Source organism: Artemia sp. Qi Xiang Cuo, chromosome 5, assembly GCF_049724085.1.
Source record: "Artemia sp. Qi Xiang Cuo chromosome 5, ASM4972408v1, whole genome shotgun sequence".
Taxonomy (NCBI): domain Eukaryota; kingdom Metazoa; phylum Arthropoda; class Branchiopoda; order Anostraca; family Artemiidae; genus Artemia; species Artemia sp. Qi Xiang Cuo.
The window spans coordinates 51,718,584-51,738,108 of record NC_142798.1 but is presented as its reverse complement, the minus strand read 5'-3'; the positions used below and the strand labels follow the sequence as shown (position 1 = coordinate 51,738,108).

Here is a 19,525-nt window from a genome sequence, read left to right as displayed (position 1 = left end):
ATGGCGCGTTTTTCAGTTTTCTCTATCATTTGCACTTTATTTGGGAAAATTGGCTCCAGCTTTAACCCCCCCCCCCCCGTGCAGAAAATCCTTCCTTAAAAAATGTCTAAACACTTCCCAATAACAAATAGGCAACTATATGTAAACAATGGAGGAATTTCATAACTTGCAGCCCTTTCCCCGGAAGCTTTGGGAGGTCAAGTCATCCCTAAAGGCATATTTATTGAATCTTTCAACTATGCTAAACAAAATCCCTATCTCGAAATTTTGATTAAACGACTATGCGGAAAAAGGGCGTAGGAGGAGGGTTAGTTATTCTCCTATGTTTTAGGTCGCCTAACAACAACACTAAAATATTTAATTTTCATTCAAATGAGCCCTCTCCTGATGTTCTAGGACCATTGGTTCAATACAATCACCCCTGGAAAGAACAAAAAACAAAAAAACAAACAAATAAACACACATCCGTGATCTTTCTTCTCGCAAAAAAAATAGAAAAAATTTACAACTGGGAGTTTGAAGCCCATATAGTATATTCTCTGATACGCTGAATCTGATTGTGCAATTTTCAATACAATTTTTTGGCTTTTAGGGGATGTTTCCCCCTTTTCAAAAAATCAGGCAAATTTTCTCAGGCAAATTTTCTCGTAGCTTTTGAAGGGTAGCATTAAACTTAATGAATCTCATACATTTGGAATTAGCACAAAAAGGCGCTTCTTTTGGTTTATATTTTATTATCAAAATTCTGTTTTTTTACAGCTTCGGTTACTATTGGGTCGAGTCGCTCCTTACTTACAGATATTGCACCACGGAAAATTGGTTATTTCTGCTAATTTATTCTGGAAAAAAACAAAACAATTGCGACCCAAAGAGAGCCAAAATTCTATCGAGTGGATACTATAAGATAGCTAAACCATTTGAAATTATAAAGAAGACTCCGTATGTATTGAGTTCCTCAGTTTCAGAAGCCACAATGCGACGCTGCGGCTCACTAAAGATCGACGAAGTCCATACAAAATAAACGGACAGATCGATAATTATATTAAAAATGGCAAAATTGTGGTATTTTGCCTCACAGAAGTTTAGCCCACACAGGGTCGAAATGGTACAGAGCGAAAAATCTCATAATTATTGAAAGTATATTTATATCCCTTCCCAGAACATGCATGCGGTCCATAAGAAATGAACCGCTATTATAGATCGTCTATAGACTAAAACTAATGGCTATAGTGTCTCACATAGTTGTACGCCATCTATTAGGGTATTGGCCAGTGGATTCTTTTATGGCTAAGGGAGCATATAAAGCATCAATGAAACGCTTTGGGTCCACATTTTAAAACTTTCCACGAAAAATCACTCGGATCCCTACGGAATAAGCCTCTGACCTTGCTTTATTAGGAAGACTACATATATGGAGGAATATAGGAAGCAGCACAAATTATGGGTGCTGAGAGGGAAAAAGATCCCCTTGCATTTCGATGATGATAGTTTATTCTGGAAAATTGTACTTTATTTCAAAAAGCAAATCAACTAAAGAAGCTTTTTTCTTGAAGTACTGGTCTGCAAAGCTGAATTTTAATTTCAAAACCGGGTTATCGGGGATGGTAGCACTTCTCATATTTAGGGTAACCTTGGGCATGACATTAAAAACAGATAAAAATTTTAAAAAAACTTTTTTTTTCAAATCTAGTCTAATTTCATGCTAAATTAGATAAGTAAAAATTAATACTGTCGGACAATGTTACCATTAAATGACGGGTTGGCTAGCTAAGGTCCGCCAGAGCATACTATACGGCCCGTAAGGGATTTTCTGTTATATGTTATAATTTTGCGTCAATATTTTTTATATCGATTGGATGATATTTCTTGGTATATTTTTTATAATTGTTTCTGATAATTTTCCTTTTTTGAATTTTTTTTAGATTTCTTTGATAATTTTTGATAATTTCCCGTCGTAGCTGCAACTCTAATCAACTCAAAGGCAAGAGTGACATTAAAACCTGATTACGAACAGAAATGATTGGGGTACTGTCCCCCTCTTCAACTCCAGCTATTTACGCTAAGATTTGATTTCTGCCAACGGACTGAATGGGACATTACAAGTACAATTGAACTATATGTACATTTAGAGTAACAAAAAACGTTCATTTAAGACTGCTAAATTTGAAAATACGTATGTTAAGAATATGTATTTTTGCAGCAAATGTTGCGACATGGGCTGTCTAGCCAGTAAGATGCACGCGGACAAAAATGACAGACTGGCCAATATATATGAAGTAAGTTTTTTTTTAATCTTCATAATTTTATTTTAGTAAGTGTTATTTAGTTATGAAACTATCCTTGAACTCCAATTTTTTTTTTTTTTTATATTTGATCCCACTAATCAAATTGAGTATTACAGTTTACCGATTGGCAGTGACAGCTAAACTGATTAGATAATTTCGGAGACCACACTGCCTTTCCATGACGATAAAATAAAAGTCCAAAATAGGGCTAAAATCCTTTTTAATAGACAGTGTAGAGAAAATTCACAAAAAATACCATAGATTTCGGTTACATATACAGTGACCATCATCAGTAGACGGTCACTGTATATGTGACCGAAATATCTGGTATTTTTTGTGAATTTTCTATACACTGTCTATTAAAAAGGATTTTATTCCTATTTTGGACTTTTATTTCATAAACTGATTAGAGAAGGGAGTTCTGATAACGTTTAGAACTATTTTTTTCCTAAGCACATTGTTTCCTTTTTTAGATAAATATAAATTAAAAAGCATTAGCCCCGAATTATCATAAATAGTTGATAATGATAGCCTTGTCTTCTCCAAGGGGTAAATGTTCACTCACTCAAATAATTGCAAGGCCTAAAACAAACAGTAGTAGAATGCGATAGCAGAAAACGAAAATAAATATCGAAATAGTTCACCAGCTTGAGTAATGGGGATATTATTGAAATTCAGGTTAAATCATGTAGGGATAATAATAGACTGGTAAATAGCGCAGAAAATTTTTTTCATAGGAGGAACGCAATGATACAAAAAATTAACTCATTTGATAATTTGAATAAGATTTTTCTGGCACCCTAATTCCGAGTTTTTTTTCTTTTTTTCCCTTTTTCTAAATAAAATTGCCAATTTGGTCAATTATAGGCACCCTTGTCAGATTGCCCCCCCCCCCAATATTTTGCTCTAGATCCGCCTTTGTAACAGATGTTTATGTAAAAAATTAGAATAAACCCCGTAATAAATTGTGACAATTATGAGAGCCTGAGTAAGGTTGCAGTCCCTGCATATATGTTGGAGTTCACGTGAACTGCGACATATATGCAGGGACTGCAACATATATGCAGGGACGGCTTTGTGCAATCCTGGGCCCTTCTTGGTCACAACATGGTTTTCAACACTTGGCGATGCTCTTCTATCAACAAGAGTCGAAATCCTGCACAGACAATCTCAAGCCTATTACCTCCGACTCATTATATATTCATGCCTGCAAATATTATGCTACTACGGGGAGGCAGCCCATAATAGATAAATTAGCTAGGAGGCGGTTTTTCAGCCTGCAGACGCCCGTCAAAACATATCAAGCCCAGAAGAATTGTCCATTAGTCAGAATCCCGTGCGAATGCTGTGTCGTTTACTAAGCTATAACTTCCTCGAGGGCGCCACTCCTCATGTGGGAATAGATTTGACCGCAAGGTCCCCAGTCTTGCAGGTACGAATCCTCTCAATACTAGTCATACATAAATAAAATTTCAAAAAGGGATAAAAATCCTCCCAATAGACAGTGATGATGATAACAGCGATAGAAACCCACAAAAATACCGGACACTCCGGTCAAATATGCAGTGACCGCCACCAGTAGCAAAACTGACTTTTACCACTGATGACGGTCACCGCATATGTGACCGAAATATCTGGTACTCCCGTAAACCTCCATCACTGTTATCATCACCATCGCCCACCAAAAGATTCCATCACTATTTGAACTTTTATTTATCGTCATGGAAAGACAGTGTGGTCTCCGAAATTATCTAGTCATACATGTTTAGGAAAGGATAGACGCTGAAATCTAATTCTTTCCCAACTCGGTTTATTGTGATCATATAGTGGATGTCTCATTTTATTTTTAGGCATGGTGATTTCAAAAGAAAAGGCTTAAAATATTACAGGAACCTTATTGAAATCGGATTAATGCACTCTTAATTTTCTTTTATTGTTACTAATGCTGGTGGTTACAAGGCAAAAGTTTTGGGCCTAGTCCTAAAATAAATCAGTTTATTATAAGTATCAAGTACTTGATCAAAATTGGATCTTTTATAATCATTGGTAATCCTGGTATTTTACAAGCAAAGTTTGTATTTCATAAACGGTAGACATATCGCATCTTCTCAAAGTTACAGTTACGCAAAGATTTTCAATCCGCATGATCGGAAGGCCCTAGTAAGGCTCGGCGATTCTTTCCCCCTTGAACACCCTTCCTTTCCCACTTTTGCCCCCTCATTTAAAATACATGGACTTATTATAACTCTTAGGTTTTTAAAAAAGCTTTCCGAAAAAGAAGTTTTTCAAAGAAAAGTGAAGAGTCATATTAAAACTTAAGACAAGCTGAAATAGAGTCATGTTATAATTCAAACTTAAAACGACCAAAAATGAAAATTTGAAAGTCACCGAGAGGAGAGGAGGTGGGAATTTTATTTAAAAAAAAAAAAAAAAAAAAAAAAAAAAAAAAAAAACGACCAAGAATTACTATCAAAGAATAAACAAAACTCAAAATGAACAGAAACTAAAATGAATAACCACGTCAAATATAAACATAACAAGTACTGATACAGATGATTAAATAAGTCTTAAAACGAGTAAAAATAAACTGAATGTTCAAGTCAAACTTAAAACAAACAGAAATTAGTAGTATAGTAGTAGTAGTATAATCTACGAAGCTTTTTACTAGAAAAGTTGAGGGTGGGAAGTGAGATGTTGGGAGTGAGAGCCTAGAAAAAAATTTTTATCTAAAAACATAGCCAATAAAATATACCACTATCGTTGGATATTGTTGCACTTTTAACTATCACATGCCTACAGATTTTAAATTCGTACTTTAAAGTAAAAATATTTGACACCATACATTATTAGCATAAGAAAACAACACTCGTATCGAACAGTTCGTAGTAACGAACTGTTCCAAAAGTGACAGAAAGTCTAAAAAACAAGTTTTCGTAATAATATACTTATCAAGTTCTAAACATACAAATTCATTAAGTTTAAAGTTACGAATATTCGCCTGATCTGCAAAAGGTGTAAAAAAAAATCTTCAAAAAGGGAAGTGATCTTGATAAAAATGTAGTATCATATTCAACGGATCAGACAGCACTACTGCAGACATTTCACGGCCCTTTATGTATGATGCGGTTTTTTTTTTAATTTTTTTCTGAGAAGGATATTCACGGATACGTGTTTATTTATTTGTTTGTTTTTTCCAACATCGAGCCAATGATCCCAGAAGGTCAGGGGAATGAAACTTCAGTGCCTTTTTAAATTATAAAGCAATTGGGTCACAACAAAGTGACATTTTTTGAAATTTCGCAGTGCAAAATAATAACTCCGGTCCAACAAAAGAAGGCCAAAACTCTGTCAATCGAAAAGTTTAGACCACTTATTTATTTATTATTATCAAAATTTATATATATTGAGCTTCCCAGTTTCAGAAACCGTGATGGCCCACGGTGTCGCTTTCGTCCTGAAGATGCCCATGGTTCATTCAGAGTAAACTTTTACTATGGGCAATAAATTTGAAGATTCATTATAACTGAGTTGATTACTTTTAGGCATGGTAAAATTAGTCCTTGGTTGAAAGTAGGATTGGTCCATAAGTTATTACAGAGAAGGGTCAGCGGATCTTGGCCCAGGGGAGAGGTTCCCGAAGCCTCAAAAAGCACACTTTTCAGTTCAAATTTTCTAATCTTCAGTGAGCCTTCAGGTAAACACAGAATAAGTTTTTTGAGGGTGTGGGGGTAAAAATTGACCACTAATCTCACTTCAAACCCTGAAATATTTGTGTACCGAGCTTGTTATAAGGGTGCTGCAGGCTAATAGCTACTGCACCCATAGCTGCACCCTATTTCAGTACAGAAACATTTTTCTGTGTAACATAAATTGATATGTTTACCGATACAAAAGAGGAAGAGATGAAAAACACTCTAGCAGCCAGAAAATTTCCCAAAGGACAAGTACCACCAGGAGCTTTGTTTTCATTATGATTTTAATAAAAATATTTCTCATTTCCTTGACAAAACATTTTTTTGAACAGCCAACTTGAAAACCTGGGAAATGATTTTGACATTTTGACATTTCAGATCCGCCATCTCCTGAGAAATATTTGAAAAGGTGCACTTGAACGTAAAAACCGGGTTTGGAGGAGGCAGTGAACGTCTCCCTTATCTCTAAGAGCTTCTTGGATCAATGAGTTCATAGTGATACACTGGAAGTAAAAAGAGAGTTTTGACTATAGAAACCGAGAATCTCTAAAAAGATAGTTTTGATTAAAAAATATGCAATAAAAAAATCTATTGTTTACGCTGATCCTAGATATGTAAAATTTATTAATATTGAAGTTGTCCGTCAACAGCTATAAGGAAATAAAATTTTGCATAGTTCAAACAAAGGCATTAAACTCACCCTAAAAGGGGCACCATCTTGACGAAAATTATACAATGAAATTCAACATGTATGGAAACCCAAAAGCCATTGTCTGCAAAGTATGAAATTCCTTACTGTTTCAGGAAAAGATGGTAACTCATGGGTGTCTGCATTTTCCCAGAAGTGATCATATCGAGCCAGTCGCCGTAGATTATTGAAAGAGCGTTCATTCAAATGTAAATTTAAATATATAATGCCTTGGCACTTGTATGACAAACCCCCTACCGCTCAAGTTGTTTATTCATTGACGCATTGCAGCACCAGTTTTTTTGTTAGTTTCTTTCAGCTTAGCGCAAGACAAGACAAAGAGAAGTGACAGAATAGATTGAAAATATACAATTTGGGCTACATATTTGCACACTAGGGGAGGGGGGAGGGGTTAAGTATTGGACAGTGTGAAGTTAGAAAGCAATTTTTACAACATAATATGCAGAATAATTGTACCTAATACATTAGGCATGCAGACCCGCTATACTTTAACCCCACTCCCTAATGTGCAAAAATATATAGCCCAAATTTGTTTCTAAGGTATTATATTTTTATCATACTTAGGTATATTTCATTAGGAATGAGCGTCAGAAATATATATTATAAGAATATTAGGTAGGGGGTATATCATACCTGTTCCAATGCCTTTTTTAAATAACAAAAGAAATCACGCCACAGTAAAGTGCCACATTCTTGCATTTTGGCCCGTAAATAACATAAACCTTAAATCGTGAGAACTATTGAAAGGGTATCTATTTCTATATAGCCTTCCAGTTTCAGAGGCCTTAGTTGCATGCAATAAATCGTTCGTCCTTGAATATACACAGAGATTATTAAACAAAATCATGCGTCGTTACATACCGTTTATCCAGTTAAAATAGCAAGTATACAGTATTGCATAGTTTCACACAATGCACTAGGCTGTGGTCCGATGGATTCTCCTCTGGGGAATATTACAAGAAGAAAATACACAAGTTCTTTTCTCGAAGCAATTTTCTGCAAAAGCCAAACTTTGATGTAAAGAGTGAAGTTTGGAATGACGGTAGCCCTCGTCATATTTAGAGTGACCCTGAGTGTGATGTTAAAAACAAATTGAAATTAAAAAGAAAAAGTTTTTTAAAATAAAAGTAAAGAGCTACGTTAAAAATTAAAACGAACAGAAATTATTCCGTATATGAGGTTTTATTCCGCTGCCCCTCCGCATCGTAACTAGATAAATGTATTATGCACAATGCCTCAAGAATGAAACAGAGTATTGATGCACATTTTGATTTAAATAATAAGGATTCCAGTCCAAATTCTTTGAAGGACAATCAGGAATTGTAAAACTTATAATTAGCCATTGACTATGTTTGTTGCCCTCATAAATACATTTAGTAAAGCACAATCAAACTTTAGCGTAAAGAGCGGGGTATTTAGGAAGGGGTAGCCCCTCACATATGCCATACTTTCTGTTCGTTTCAAGTTTTGTTATCGGTCTTTACATTCATTAAATAATCGTTTTTTTTTTGTGTTTATTCTCCCAAAGAGTTACGTCCTTTCCATAATTTTTGTAATTGGAGTTCAATCAAGGACGTGCAATGCGAGTTCAAGCAAGCAACACAAAAATAGGCGAGTTATACGGAGAAATCGTGATATTAATAGATTCTTATGAGGACACGGAACTCGACCCCCACCCTCCTACATATATGCCTAAGCTTCAAATTCAAAGGTAGTGAATTCTCATTCCATTTTACGTTGGTTACAAGTTTAATGTCAGTTGGGTAAGAAGAGCTACGTTCGATTTTTATCTTTAAAAAGTTAATTTCGATTGCAAATTCAGATGCAAAAACCTTTGAGTGAGACTGCCTTAAAAAAAAAGTTTAATTGGCTACTTTTGAGAACAGTAAAGTGCTGTGACCGCAATGTGCAGTCGTTACACTATACGTATTCCCAAGAGGCCTACTAAATACCAGATAACTAAGAAAAGTTTGGTTATGACTTAGATATATCTATTTCTAGGCAACTTAGCGTGCATTTGTCAGAATTTTCTTAGGGGCCATCGAGAAGTTCTGGAAGGACTTTCTTTCTAGTCATTTTGTCTCCCAATATTCTTTTGAGTATCCTGAACATTGGAAATTGAACGCACACATTTTCCTGTCAATACTGTTATAATGAATAGGCTCGATAGACATTGTTTCCATGTTGAAGAGAAATAATGCGTTCAACATTCTTAAGAAATACTTACAATTAAAGAATTTTTTCAAGGAGACTTAGACTTGGTTCCCTGGTTAGTTGGATGCATTTCCTGGAATCCAACGATCGATAATTTCTCCAGAGCAAACTTAGCCGAAAGTTTCGAGCTGGTTTCTTCCAAAGAGGTAGAAAAGAAAGGTTAATCCCACATGAGCTTAAAGTAATAATAAAATGAATAAAACAAAAATGGTCACGTTGTTTAGAATGTTTATCAATTTGTGTGAGGGTCTGTTGTTGAATAAAACTCCATGTATTAATAAAATAAAATAGCAGTTTAAAAATATCTTTCCGCACTCAAAATTACTCCATAGAAGAATTACGTGATAATCTGCCCCCCCCCCCAAAATGAACCTCCACCTGTGGGGGCCTATTTTTTGATCAATATTATATTCTCGAATTTTTCCTAATTGAAATGGCAGTGAGCAAAGTCAAACAAAAGCTAGAAGAGCTCAAACTTTTAACGTAAGCAGTAATGACAATTTAGCGTGGACAACCGCAGACTTTTTCTAACCCCCTCTCCGAGAACACAGTTTTCATAAGGAAAAAGGCTGGGGATAAGGATAGGAATTTGTTTTTTCGCTCCAAAGGTGTTGTATTTTTCCAATATTGTGAAACATAAGATTTCTTTTGCACTTTGTCTTCCGATGGGAGGAAGCTTGCAAAATTTACTTTTCTTACCAACAAAATTTAAAAATGGATGTCTATAGCTTTTTATAGTATAATTTTTAATAAAATTTTACATTCTTATTGACATAGTTGACTGTAGAGATAGGCGCAAAATGTCCCACTTTGATATTTTCTTAAAAGTTGAAGAAAGTTGCGGGTATTGGAACCAATGAAGTTCCTCTTGAGAATCCGTATGATTCGTACCTCCTGTGAAATAAGGCTTAATACAGTTTTTCCTTTTTTTCAACCCTCTGATACCATATACCAAATAAGTATTTTACCGTATCTTAGAGGTCCGAAAGGACCAGAAAAAAAATTAGCTATCAGGCGTAGCTCGTTTTTCCGTTTCTTCAGTCTCGTGCAAAACTTGTATTGAGTGTCTTGACGCCTTTTGAATTACTACAGTCTAATTTGCTCTCCTTTCATGAGGAAAGTCATTAACGCCAAAGATTACTTCTCTACAAGTGTATTTTTCTTATTCATTTTATCCAAGCGACACTTTATTTACTGAGTTTTCTTTACAGGTAATGAATGTGGATGACGCAGGACGTCGTCTCTACTCTGGGAAGCTGGAAGTGACAGATAATGAACTTATACTTTTCCAGAGAAATAAAGGCCCTATTCGGTGGCCTCTAAAATGCCTTCGAAGATACGGTTACGATGCTCAGTTATTCAGTTTTGAATCTGGTAGAAGGTGTCCTACTGGACCGGGAATTTATGCTTTTCATTGTGCTAGGGCAGAACACTTGTTCTATAACGTGCAGGTAATAGCATATTGTATCTAAGGCTTTACACATACATTTTATGGAAAATATAGGACGAATAGCTAACTTCTGGTATTGAAATTTTGAGCGATAGCTTAACATTTTGGTAGTGCTAAGCAAAATAACGTTGAATTCAAATTCGAATTCGAAATAAATATCTATGTAAGCAACTTTTTGAATTTCAGGACCATAGCTTGAAATTCAAATGCAAATCGTTTTTTTGAATCAAGAGGAAGTCTGGCTCACTGATAATGTTATAAATATACATAACCAGCATATTTTTTTGCTTATCAACAATATTATTACTCTCTAAGCCCGGAGTTTTCAACTACGGTACAAATGCCACTGGTGGTACAAAAGAATATTTATAGCTGCACAATTCCAGAAAAAAATATAGACGGATGTTCAAAATGAGTACAAACTATGTCTTTAATTGAATGAGTACAAACTACGTCTTTAATTGATTCCTAATGGTAACATGGTGTTATGGTAGTGCCTGAATTTTTGGATTAAATTTACTCAGCAGAAAATTTTAAAGTTTGAGAACCCCTGCTCTCAAGGATTATACAGAATATAAGAATTTAAAGCGCAGTTATTTATTCAAACAACTTCTCAAATAATGGACTCATTTTTTGCTATGTGCCTTACATAAGACCCCAAATTGCTGATAATTGTTTTTTGTACATGCCTTAGTTATCCAACGTGAATAAAAACACCCAAAGTTAGCTTTAGTTTCGCAATCGCTTTCGAAATATATTAGGTCCAATCAATGGGAGAGGATAGTTTAAATAATTCCTTAGATCGCAAGCCTTTTCATTTATAATTAAATCTAAATTAAAACATTAAAAAAGAGTAATATCTTTAATATGACAGATGGTGGATTTCTTTCTAAATTGAAAAATGTTAACGCAGAATCTTACTTGGTTTTCAGTATTTTTATTTCGCGTTTAATTGAGAGCAGAGTGGCAACGACTTTAATGATCATCGGCTAAGTTTTTATTCTCAAGCCTGAGAATAATGAAGTCTGGGGAAAACGAAAATCACCCGAAAACTTGCACAGCTTAAAAATATTTTGTTTATTGAAATTTTTCCTTTAATAGTAAAAATAAAGAATTTTATATAATAAAGATTAAATGAATAAAGGATTAAAATACACCTTCTTAAAATCAGAAATTTTAACAGCTTCATTTTTTCAAATAAATATCCCACTAGCCTCTGTATATAATTAAATAAAAAAAAAACAAGTTTTTTTAACTGAAAGTAAGGAGCGATATTAAAACTTTCAACGAACAGAAATTATTCCGTATATGAAAGGGTCCGTCCCCTTCTCAACGCCTCGCTCTTCACGCTAAAGTTTTTTATTGTTTCAAAAAATAGAGTTGTGAGAAAGAGTCAAACTTTAGCGTAAAGAGCAAATCGTTGAGGAGGGGACAGCCCTTATCATATACGGAATAATTTCTGGTCGTTTTGAGTTTTAATGTCGCTCCTTACTTTCAGTTAAAAAAGCTTTTTTTTTATTCATATGTATATATATATATATATATATATATATATATATATATATATATATATATATATATATATATATATATATATATATATATATATATATATATATATATATATATATATATATATATATATATATATATATATATATATATATATTTGTTTGATTTTATTTACGAATGTTTTTATTAGTAATAATTATACGTAACTTACGAATTAACTTACGTAACGATCTTTTATATTCGTATATTTCTATTACATATATTAGGGGCTTTGCCCCCTAATCAGTACCTCGCTCTTTACGCTAAAGTTCGAATTTTGTTCCAATTCTTTAAGAAATAACTCTTATGAAATTACTAAAAAAAACTTTAGCGTAAAGAGCGAGGTATTGACTAGGGGGGTGAACCCAATCCTATGAGTAATAATTTCTTTTCGTTTTAGGTTGTGATGTTACTCCTTATTTTCAGTTGAAAAACTAGTTTTTTTTTATTTAATTTCTGATCGTTTGTTTAAATAATGCTGGGAAATCCGGTGCCCCCTTCATAGCAATGTCCCTTCCCCCATGAAAACTTACTGCATGGAAAGATCTTCCCACGTAACCCCCAACCTACATCCCCCACTACCAGAAAAAATCCCCCCGAAAACGTCTGTATACTTCCAAATAACCAATACTAATAACCAAATAACCAATACATTGGGATAAGTTCATAACTTGCAGCCCTTCCCCCAGGGACTGTGGGGGATTAAGTCATCCTAAAAGACATAAATAGTATATTTTCGATCATGCTGAACAAAATGGCTATCTCAAAATTTTGATCGGGTGACTTTGGGAAAAAATGAGCGTAGGAGGGGGCCTAGTTGCCCTCCATTTTTCTGTCACTTAAAAACGGCACTAGAACTCTTACTTTCCGTTCAAATGAGCTCTCCTGCAACATCCTAAAACCACTGAGTCGATACGATCACCCCTGGAAAAAAACAAAAACAAAAAAAAACAAATACACACGCATCCGTGTTCTTTCTTCTGGCAAAAAATACAAAATTCCACATTTTTGCAGATGGGAGCATCTACAGTAGGATTCTGTGATACGCTGAATCTGATGGTGTGATTTTCATTAAGGTTCTATGAATTTTAGGGGGTATTTCCCCCTTTTTTCGAAAATAAGGCGAATTTTCTCATGCGCGTTACTTTTAACGTGTAAGACTAAACTTGATGAAACTTATATATTTCAAATCAGCATAAAAATATGTATCTATTGGTATCAAAATCCCGTTTTTTAGAGTTTCGGTTACTATTGAGCCGGGTCGCTCAATCAATCGCTACTTACAGTTCGTTACTACGAACTGGTTGATTAAAACATGCTGAGTTCTAAATTGACTTTTTTTTTCCTACTCAGAAAGCCCAAGTCAATTTAAGGAGTCTTTTGTTTAATGAGCTAATTCTTAGAGAAACTTAGAAAAGAAGTACTCGAGACTTTTCCCTATTGTTTACCCAAGGAAACTAACAGGAAATGAAACTTAGTATTTGCTTTCCCTTCCCCTAAAAACTCTTCAATATAGTATCATGAAATTGTACTTAACGTAGCATTGGAAAGCCAGAGGCATTAAAAGTTGGATCCAGGGGATACAACTTTTTCCAAATGAATAGTTTTAGTACCACCAAAATTATCCTGTAATTTGGATAGAAACTTAGTAGGAAGCATCTTCTGATAGATAATTCATGTTCCATTTTTGTAACCAGAACAGGAAATAGATTCACCGGTTTTTAAACTAGCCTGACAGGATCAATAGTATTATTTGTTTGCATTATATCGGACATAACATTTACATGTTATGTCCGATATAGAAATACATGCGTTTTTATAAAATTCCAGTCGCCTGTTTACCTGGTGCTCAATTGATTCTTACACTAGCCTTACTATTGCCGATAATACTGCTCAACAATAACACTTGTATGCTCAGTTTTTTGGCCCACCAAAGTTTCTTAGCCCTTTCAATGCGACTCTGCATAGTGAATTCGAAGACGCAAGTATAATTTTTCAATCCCCAGAGTTTGTTTTTTCGTAAACTTGGACGTTTATGTTTTTTCTAAAAAGAAATATTTACTGCTTAGTAAAGTGTTCGAGTGCAGTCGTAAGTCGAATTCCAAAATATAGTTAGGTTCTTTTCTAATATCGGCAGTTTTGGGAATTTTTTTTGTTTGTTCAGGTGTTTGTGAATCTGACCAAACCAACTTAAATAATCAAACAGTTCGTGGTATGAACTGTAAGTAAGGAGCGACCCGGCTCAATGGTAACCGAAAGTCTAGAAAACGGTATTTTGATACAAATAGATACATCAAAAGAATTAAATTTTAATTCTGATTTCAAATATATAAGTTTCATCAAGCTTAGTCCTACCCATCAAAAGTTACGCGCCTGAGAAAATTTGGCTGATTTTCGAAAAGAGGGGGAAAGACCCCCTTAAAGTTATAGAACTTTAATGAAAATAACACCATCATATTCAGCGTATCAGAGAACCCTACTGTAGAGGTTTCAAGCTCTTATCTACAAAAATGTGGAATTTTGTATTTTTTGCCTGAAGAAAGATCACGGGTGCGTGTTATATTTTTTTTTTTCCCCCAGTGGTGATCGTATCGACCCAGTGGTCCTAGAATATCGTGGGAGGGCTCATTAGAATGAAAATTAAAAGTTCTAGTGCCCTTTTTGAGTGACCAACAAAATGGAGGGCAACCAGGCCCCCTCCCACGCTCCTTTTTTCCCAAAGTCACCCGATCAAAATTTTGAGATAGCCATTTTGTTTAGCATGTTTGAAAATATTATAAGTATGTCTTTTAGGATGACTTAATACCCCGAAGTTCCCGGGGGGGGGGGGTTGAAAGTTATTAACTTTACCCAATCTTAACATATAGTATTGGTCATTGGGAAGTATACAGACGTTTTCAGGGGAGATTTTTTCTGGTAGTGGGGGGGGGGGGGTTTGGTCGGTGGTTATGTGGGAGGATCTTTCCATGGAGGAAGTTTTCATAGGGGAAGGGACATTGCTATGAAGGGGACGCCGGACTTCCGAGCATTATTTAAAAAAAGATCAGAAATTAAATATAAAAAAATAAGTTTTTCAGCTGCAACAGCAGCAACATCAAAACTTTAAACGAACAGAATATATTACATATATGATTGTGTTCACCCCCTAGTCAATACCTTGCTCTTTAAGCCAAATATTTTTTAGTACTTTCATAAGAGCTATTTATTCTAATTAACGGCCTTTGTGATTAAGCGGTCATTTTTAAAGAATTGGAACAAAATTCGAACTTTAGCTTAAAGAGCAAGGTATTGACTAGGGCGCAAACCCCCTAATATACGTATTAAAAATATATGAATATAGAAGTTCGTTACGTAAGTTAATTCTTAAGTTACGTATATTTATTACTAATAAAAACGTTCGTTAAAAAAAATTAAACAACTATCGAGTAAACGATTTAACCAAATAAAAGTAAAATTAATATGCAAATTTTGTTTTAATTATTTATGTACGGTGAGCCAAAATCAAAACCTGTATTAATTGAAAAATGTTCAAAAATTAAATATAAAAACAAGTTTTTTTAACTGAAAGTAGGGAACAACGTCAACACTTAAACTGAATAGAAAGTATTCCGTATATGAACGGGGATGTACCCTCCTTAACGCCTCGCTCTTTGTGCTAAAGTTGTACTTTCTCATAGCTCTATTTTTTTAAACAATAAAAAACTTTATCACAAAGAGCGAGGCGTTAAGGAGGGGACAGCCCCTTTCATATAAGGAATAATTTCTGTTCGTTTTAAGTTTTAACTTCGTTCCTTACTTTTAGTTAAAAAAAACTTGTTTTTTCATTTAATTAGCTACAAAGGTTCTATTACCATCAGGAGTTTTAATTTTTGAGAAAAATAAGGGTACGCTTATTCACCATTGCTTTCACTGCGGATAACAAGAAAATTAAAAAAACAAACAGAAAGCTCAAATTTGATTGCTTAAGGTTTAATTTTTAGAGCACCCTTAGTCATTAAATTTTTGGTATTTCCGACAAAAAAAAACTCAAGAAAATGATTATTTAAAACACGTGATAGGAAAATGGGATTACCTTCTTGAATCCAGCACATGAAACTGCTTTGGAAAATGTTCGAAGCTGCTAAAGTGTTTTTTTTTTTTTTTTTTTAATTAAACCTTAAACCATCAAATCAGACAAGAGATTAGAATAGAAAAATAGCTCTAAGAAGCATTTACAAAAGAAATATGGTTCTTGAATTTCGTGTTTGATGCGTTTATGTAAGTTTTGGGTTTTGGACAAAAAAAAAAAAATAAAAAAAAATTATAAAAAAGTGGTTTTGTTCCTCGTTGGAATACACCCGTCAGCATGTTGACGCCAAGTTAAAAAGTACATCTTTTTTTTTTACGAAAAATCGAAGGACTAGCATCGATTTCTTGTTTATTCTAGTGCTCTAGCAGATACCCTGTGATACTGCAGGCGCTGGAAGTTACTTCAATATACCAACTGAAAGACTACTGAGTACTAATTGAAGTTAAAAAATGAAGCAAAATGAAGTTTACATAAAATTCTAATACTATTAGAAAATAATATGTATGCAAAGACTTTCGATTATTATATGCGACTAATATCTTTCTTCTTTTTCCCACTAAAAATTAGGCGGTATTTATACTGAATGTCAATAGAACATCTCATTGCATTTATGAATTCAGTATAAATAGCTGCATAGGGGAATCTACCTAAAAGAGAAATCAAGTTTTTAAAATAATTATTCTATTATCCACAATAGAAAAACTGAAATTCAGCACAAAACACATAGGCAATGGAACAATTCTGAATGTGAAACAAATTCAGAGTAATGTCCTTTTTTTTTAATATTATACCTCAGAGGTTTTTATCTAAATTTCCATTTTATTTTAGGCAAAAATAGCAGCCAGAAACGACAGAAACGAAGAAAACCGTCCGCTTTCCCTGTCTTGGCATCCTCCAGTTACAAGTCGAAATTCTTTGCAGGCAGTGCGTGCCAGTTCAACTCGAAGCAGCATTTCAAGCATTCCCGGAATCAGACCACAGATGACTTCAAGTAGGACACTGGATCTCACGCCCTCAATAGCCTTAGCCTCTTACGAGGACGAAGTATCTGAAAATCCCTATTTAGAACCAATCAGAGTATCAAGCCAAGCCTCAACAAGACCTCAAAGTCAAGCTTCCCTAGACAGAGAGAGCTTTAGAATTACATCTAGCCCTGACCTACAAGAGCGTACGAATTTATATGTAAATACACCCGTTTCTGAAAAAGCTTCCCCCAAATGGAATAAAATGCCAGTTGTCCCGGAGCATTATATTGGTTTAGAGGATAAAGAAAATAATCGTAAACAGTGTTATATTAACGTTAGCCCAATAAAACAGCCCAATATGAGCCCAATGATAATGTCTCCGGAAGAGAGTCATCTTTATATAAATGTTATTCCGGATCAAACATTAAAATCACAAACAAGTGACTACCCTTCAAGTGGAAGTGAGCTAACTTTGAGACCGGAAATTACTCCTGTTAACTACGTACTTTTAGACCTTGATCGAGGCTCGGATTCCACTAATTCCCAAAACCAGCCTTTGTCACCCCAAGGCTCAGAAAGTTCTTATTATCCGGAGTCTCCAACCAAGAAAACACCTGAGGGAAACGTTCCTCAATCAGGCTATGCCACGATCGACTTTGATAAGACAGCAGCTTTATCCAAATCAATAAGTGAGAATAGCGAGAAAGACGCAGAGGGACTAAGACGAACAAGGCATAGTATTGTGCAGAATAGAACATTTGTTAGAAATAATTCTTCTGTGAGTGATTAATCGTGACATGGTGCATAAGAAAAAAAGAACAAAATACAAGTAGCCATTTCATCACAAGTGCCCGTAAAAGAAGAAAACATTATGAGTAAACTAAAGGTTTTACTTAGAATTTGTGAAAATCATCTTTAGGCAGGAATAGCCCTTATACTAATTAATTAAAAGAAAGAAAAATGGAAAAAATCAAAAATATACTTATTTTCAGATTTTATGTCCTACATCAGGTCCAAACGAAAAACATTATTTAAAGGTGCCGAACTTATCAAATTTTGCTGACTGACCGTAATTCAAAAAATAGGCTATAAACAAAATATGGTTCAATACCGCTCTCTAGGGCTAGAATAAAAGAAAGTTGAGGTGGGTAGGCCACGTTGTGTGGATGAAGAACGACAGATTTTTCTTTCCGGCCAACCGTCTAGGGTTAAACAAAAAACAGGTCGTCCCCGTCTGGGGTGGGAGGACGTCATAAAGAAAGATTTAAAGGAAATGGGAACTTCGTGGGAGGGTGTAAAAAGGGAGGCTTTGAATAGATTGGGGTGGAGGAGGAGCGTGGGTAGCTGTGTTGGCCTCAGGCGGCTTGGTGCTGCGGTGAGTTGTTAGTAGTAATATCGAAATTAGCAAATTACGTGTTCCTTTGCACTTAGCGAAGTAAAATTCTACGTGAAGTGCCGTTTAAGGGGCTTTCTCAAAGTCACCTAATAGTGGCTTAAAGTTCCTAAGAGCATATCTCTGAGCGAAAAATTGATAAGTAATCCTATCCTCATTTCGAATCAAATACTTAAAAAAGTAGTTGATATTTTGAAGTAACTGATATAGCAAAGACGAATAGTAAGAGGAATTATGGCAAAAATAGTGTAAAAACAAAGCTTAGCGATGAAAAGTTTAATTGTCCAGGTATATTACATTTTCTTTTGAAAAAGACTGACAAATTGCTACTTCTTTTTATTTTTTTTGTAAGGGGTTGAAAAAAAATACACAGAAAGAATGGCAAACTGGCTTATTTTAGGAACTTATGCAGATTGAAAGGCGATTACCATTCTTACTGTACTGAATGCGGCTCAAGTTTTATACAGTTAATCTGTAAAGGCTTCCTATTTGGGAAGGGGAATGGTTTTAGATAAAAGGAGGGGCGGATCCAGGAGGGACGAGGGGGGCGCGCGCCCCCCTAACGTGTTCTAGAGTAGTGTAATTTACTTAATTAACGCAAGCTTGCGTTAATTAAACTTGCTCCTAACGCAAGTTTATCGGACCAACCTATTTTGCCCTCCCCTTAAAAAAAGTCCTGGATCCGCCCTTGGATAAAAGGGGCGTAGGAAAAATAGCTAGAAGGTGTTCAACAATGCAAAATTTAGCTGATCTTTCGCGAGAGCAGAAATTTTCGGCCAGTTTTTTTTTTTTACTCCGAGTGAACGATTGAAATATCTCAACATAGATTTATATCAAAATTAATCAAAAACATATTCTGCTTTTTAAATAAGTTACACATTTGAGTTCAAACACGATAATACTCGCTGATGTAAGTTGTCAAGTAATATAGAGTGGGTTAAGAATTGGTGCTAGTTGTATTTCTATGTAGTGGGCAATAGTGTAAATAATCGTCAATGAAGTTTTTTTTTCACAGAAGTGCTCAAGCGATTACAGCTTCAAGCTCAGTGGTAGAAAAACGTCTCATGGTATATTCGAGCGTTAATTAGTCTCTTTTCTTGATATTTTCAGATTGTTTTTTGTTGTATTTTCAGAGGGTACAAATTATTCAAATCGTATTTAAATTTATAGAATGTTTAAAAATATTTTGAAATATTA

At 34.7% G+C, this 19,525-nt stretch overlaps 1 protein-coding gene across 1 annotated transcript in view; it reads left to right on the top strand.

The window, feature by feature from the left end:
* The window catches only part of LOC148952247 (uncharacterized), a 75,484-nt gene extending 57,425 nt beyond the window's left edge, over positions 1-18,059 (top strand). Inside the window, exons 2-4 of the mRNA XM_089088894.1 lie at positions 2,201-2,276; positions 10,112-10,351; positions 16,799-18,059. Coding sequence (XP_088945020.1) covers positions 2,214-2,276; positions 10,112-10,351; positions 16,799-17,725 — 1,230 coding nt within the window. The 5' untranslated portion in view covers positions 2,201-2,213 and the 3' untranslated portion in view covers positions 17,726-18,059. The remainder of the gene's footprint in view (positions 1-2,200; positions 2,277-10,111; positions 10,352-16,798) is intronic.
* The last annotated feature ends 1,466 nt before the right edge of the window (positions 18,060-19,525 follow it).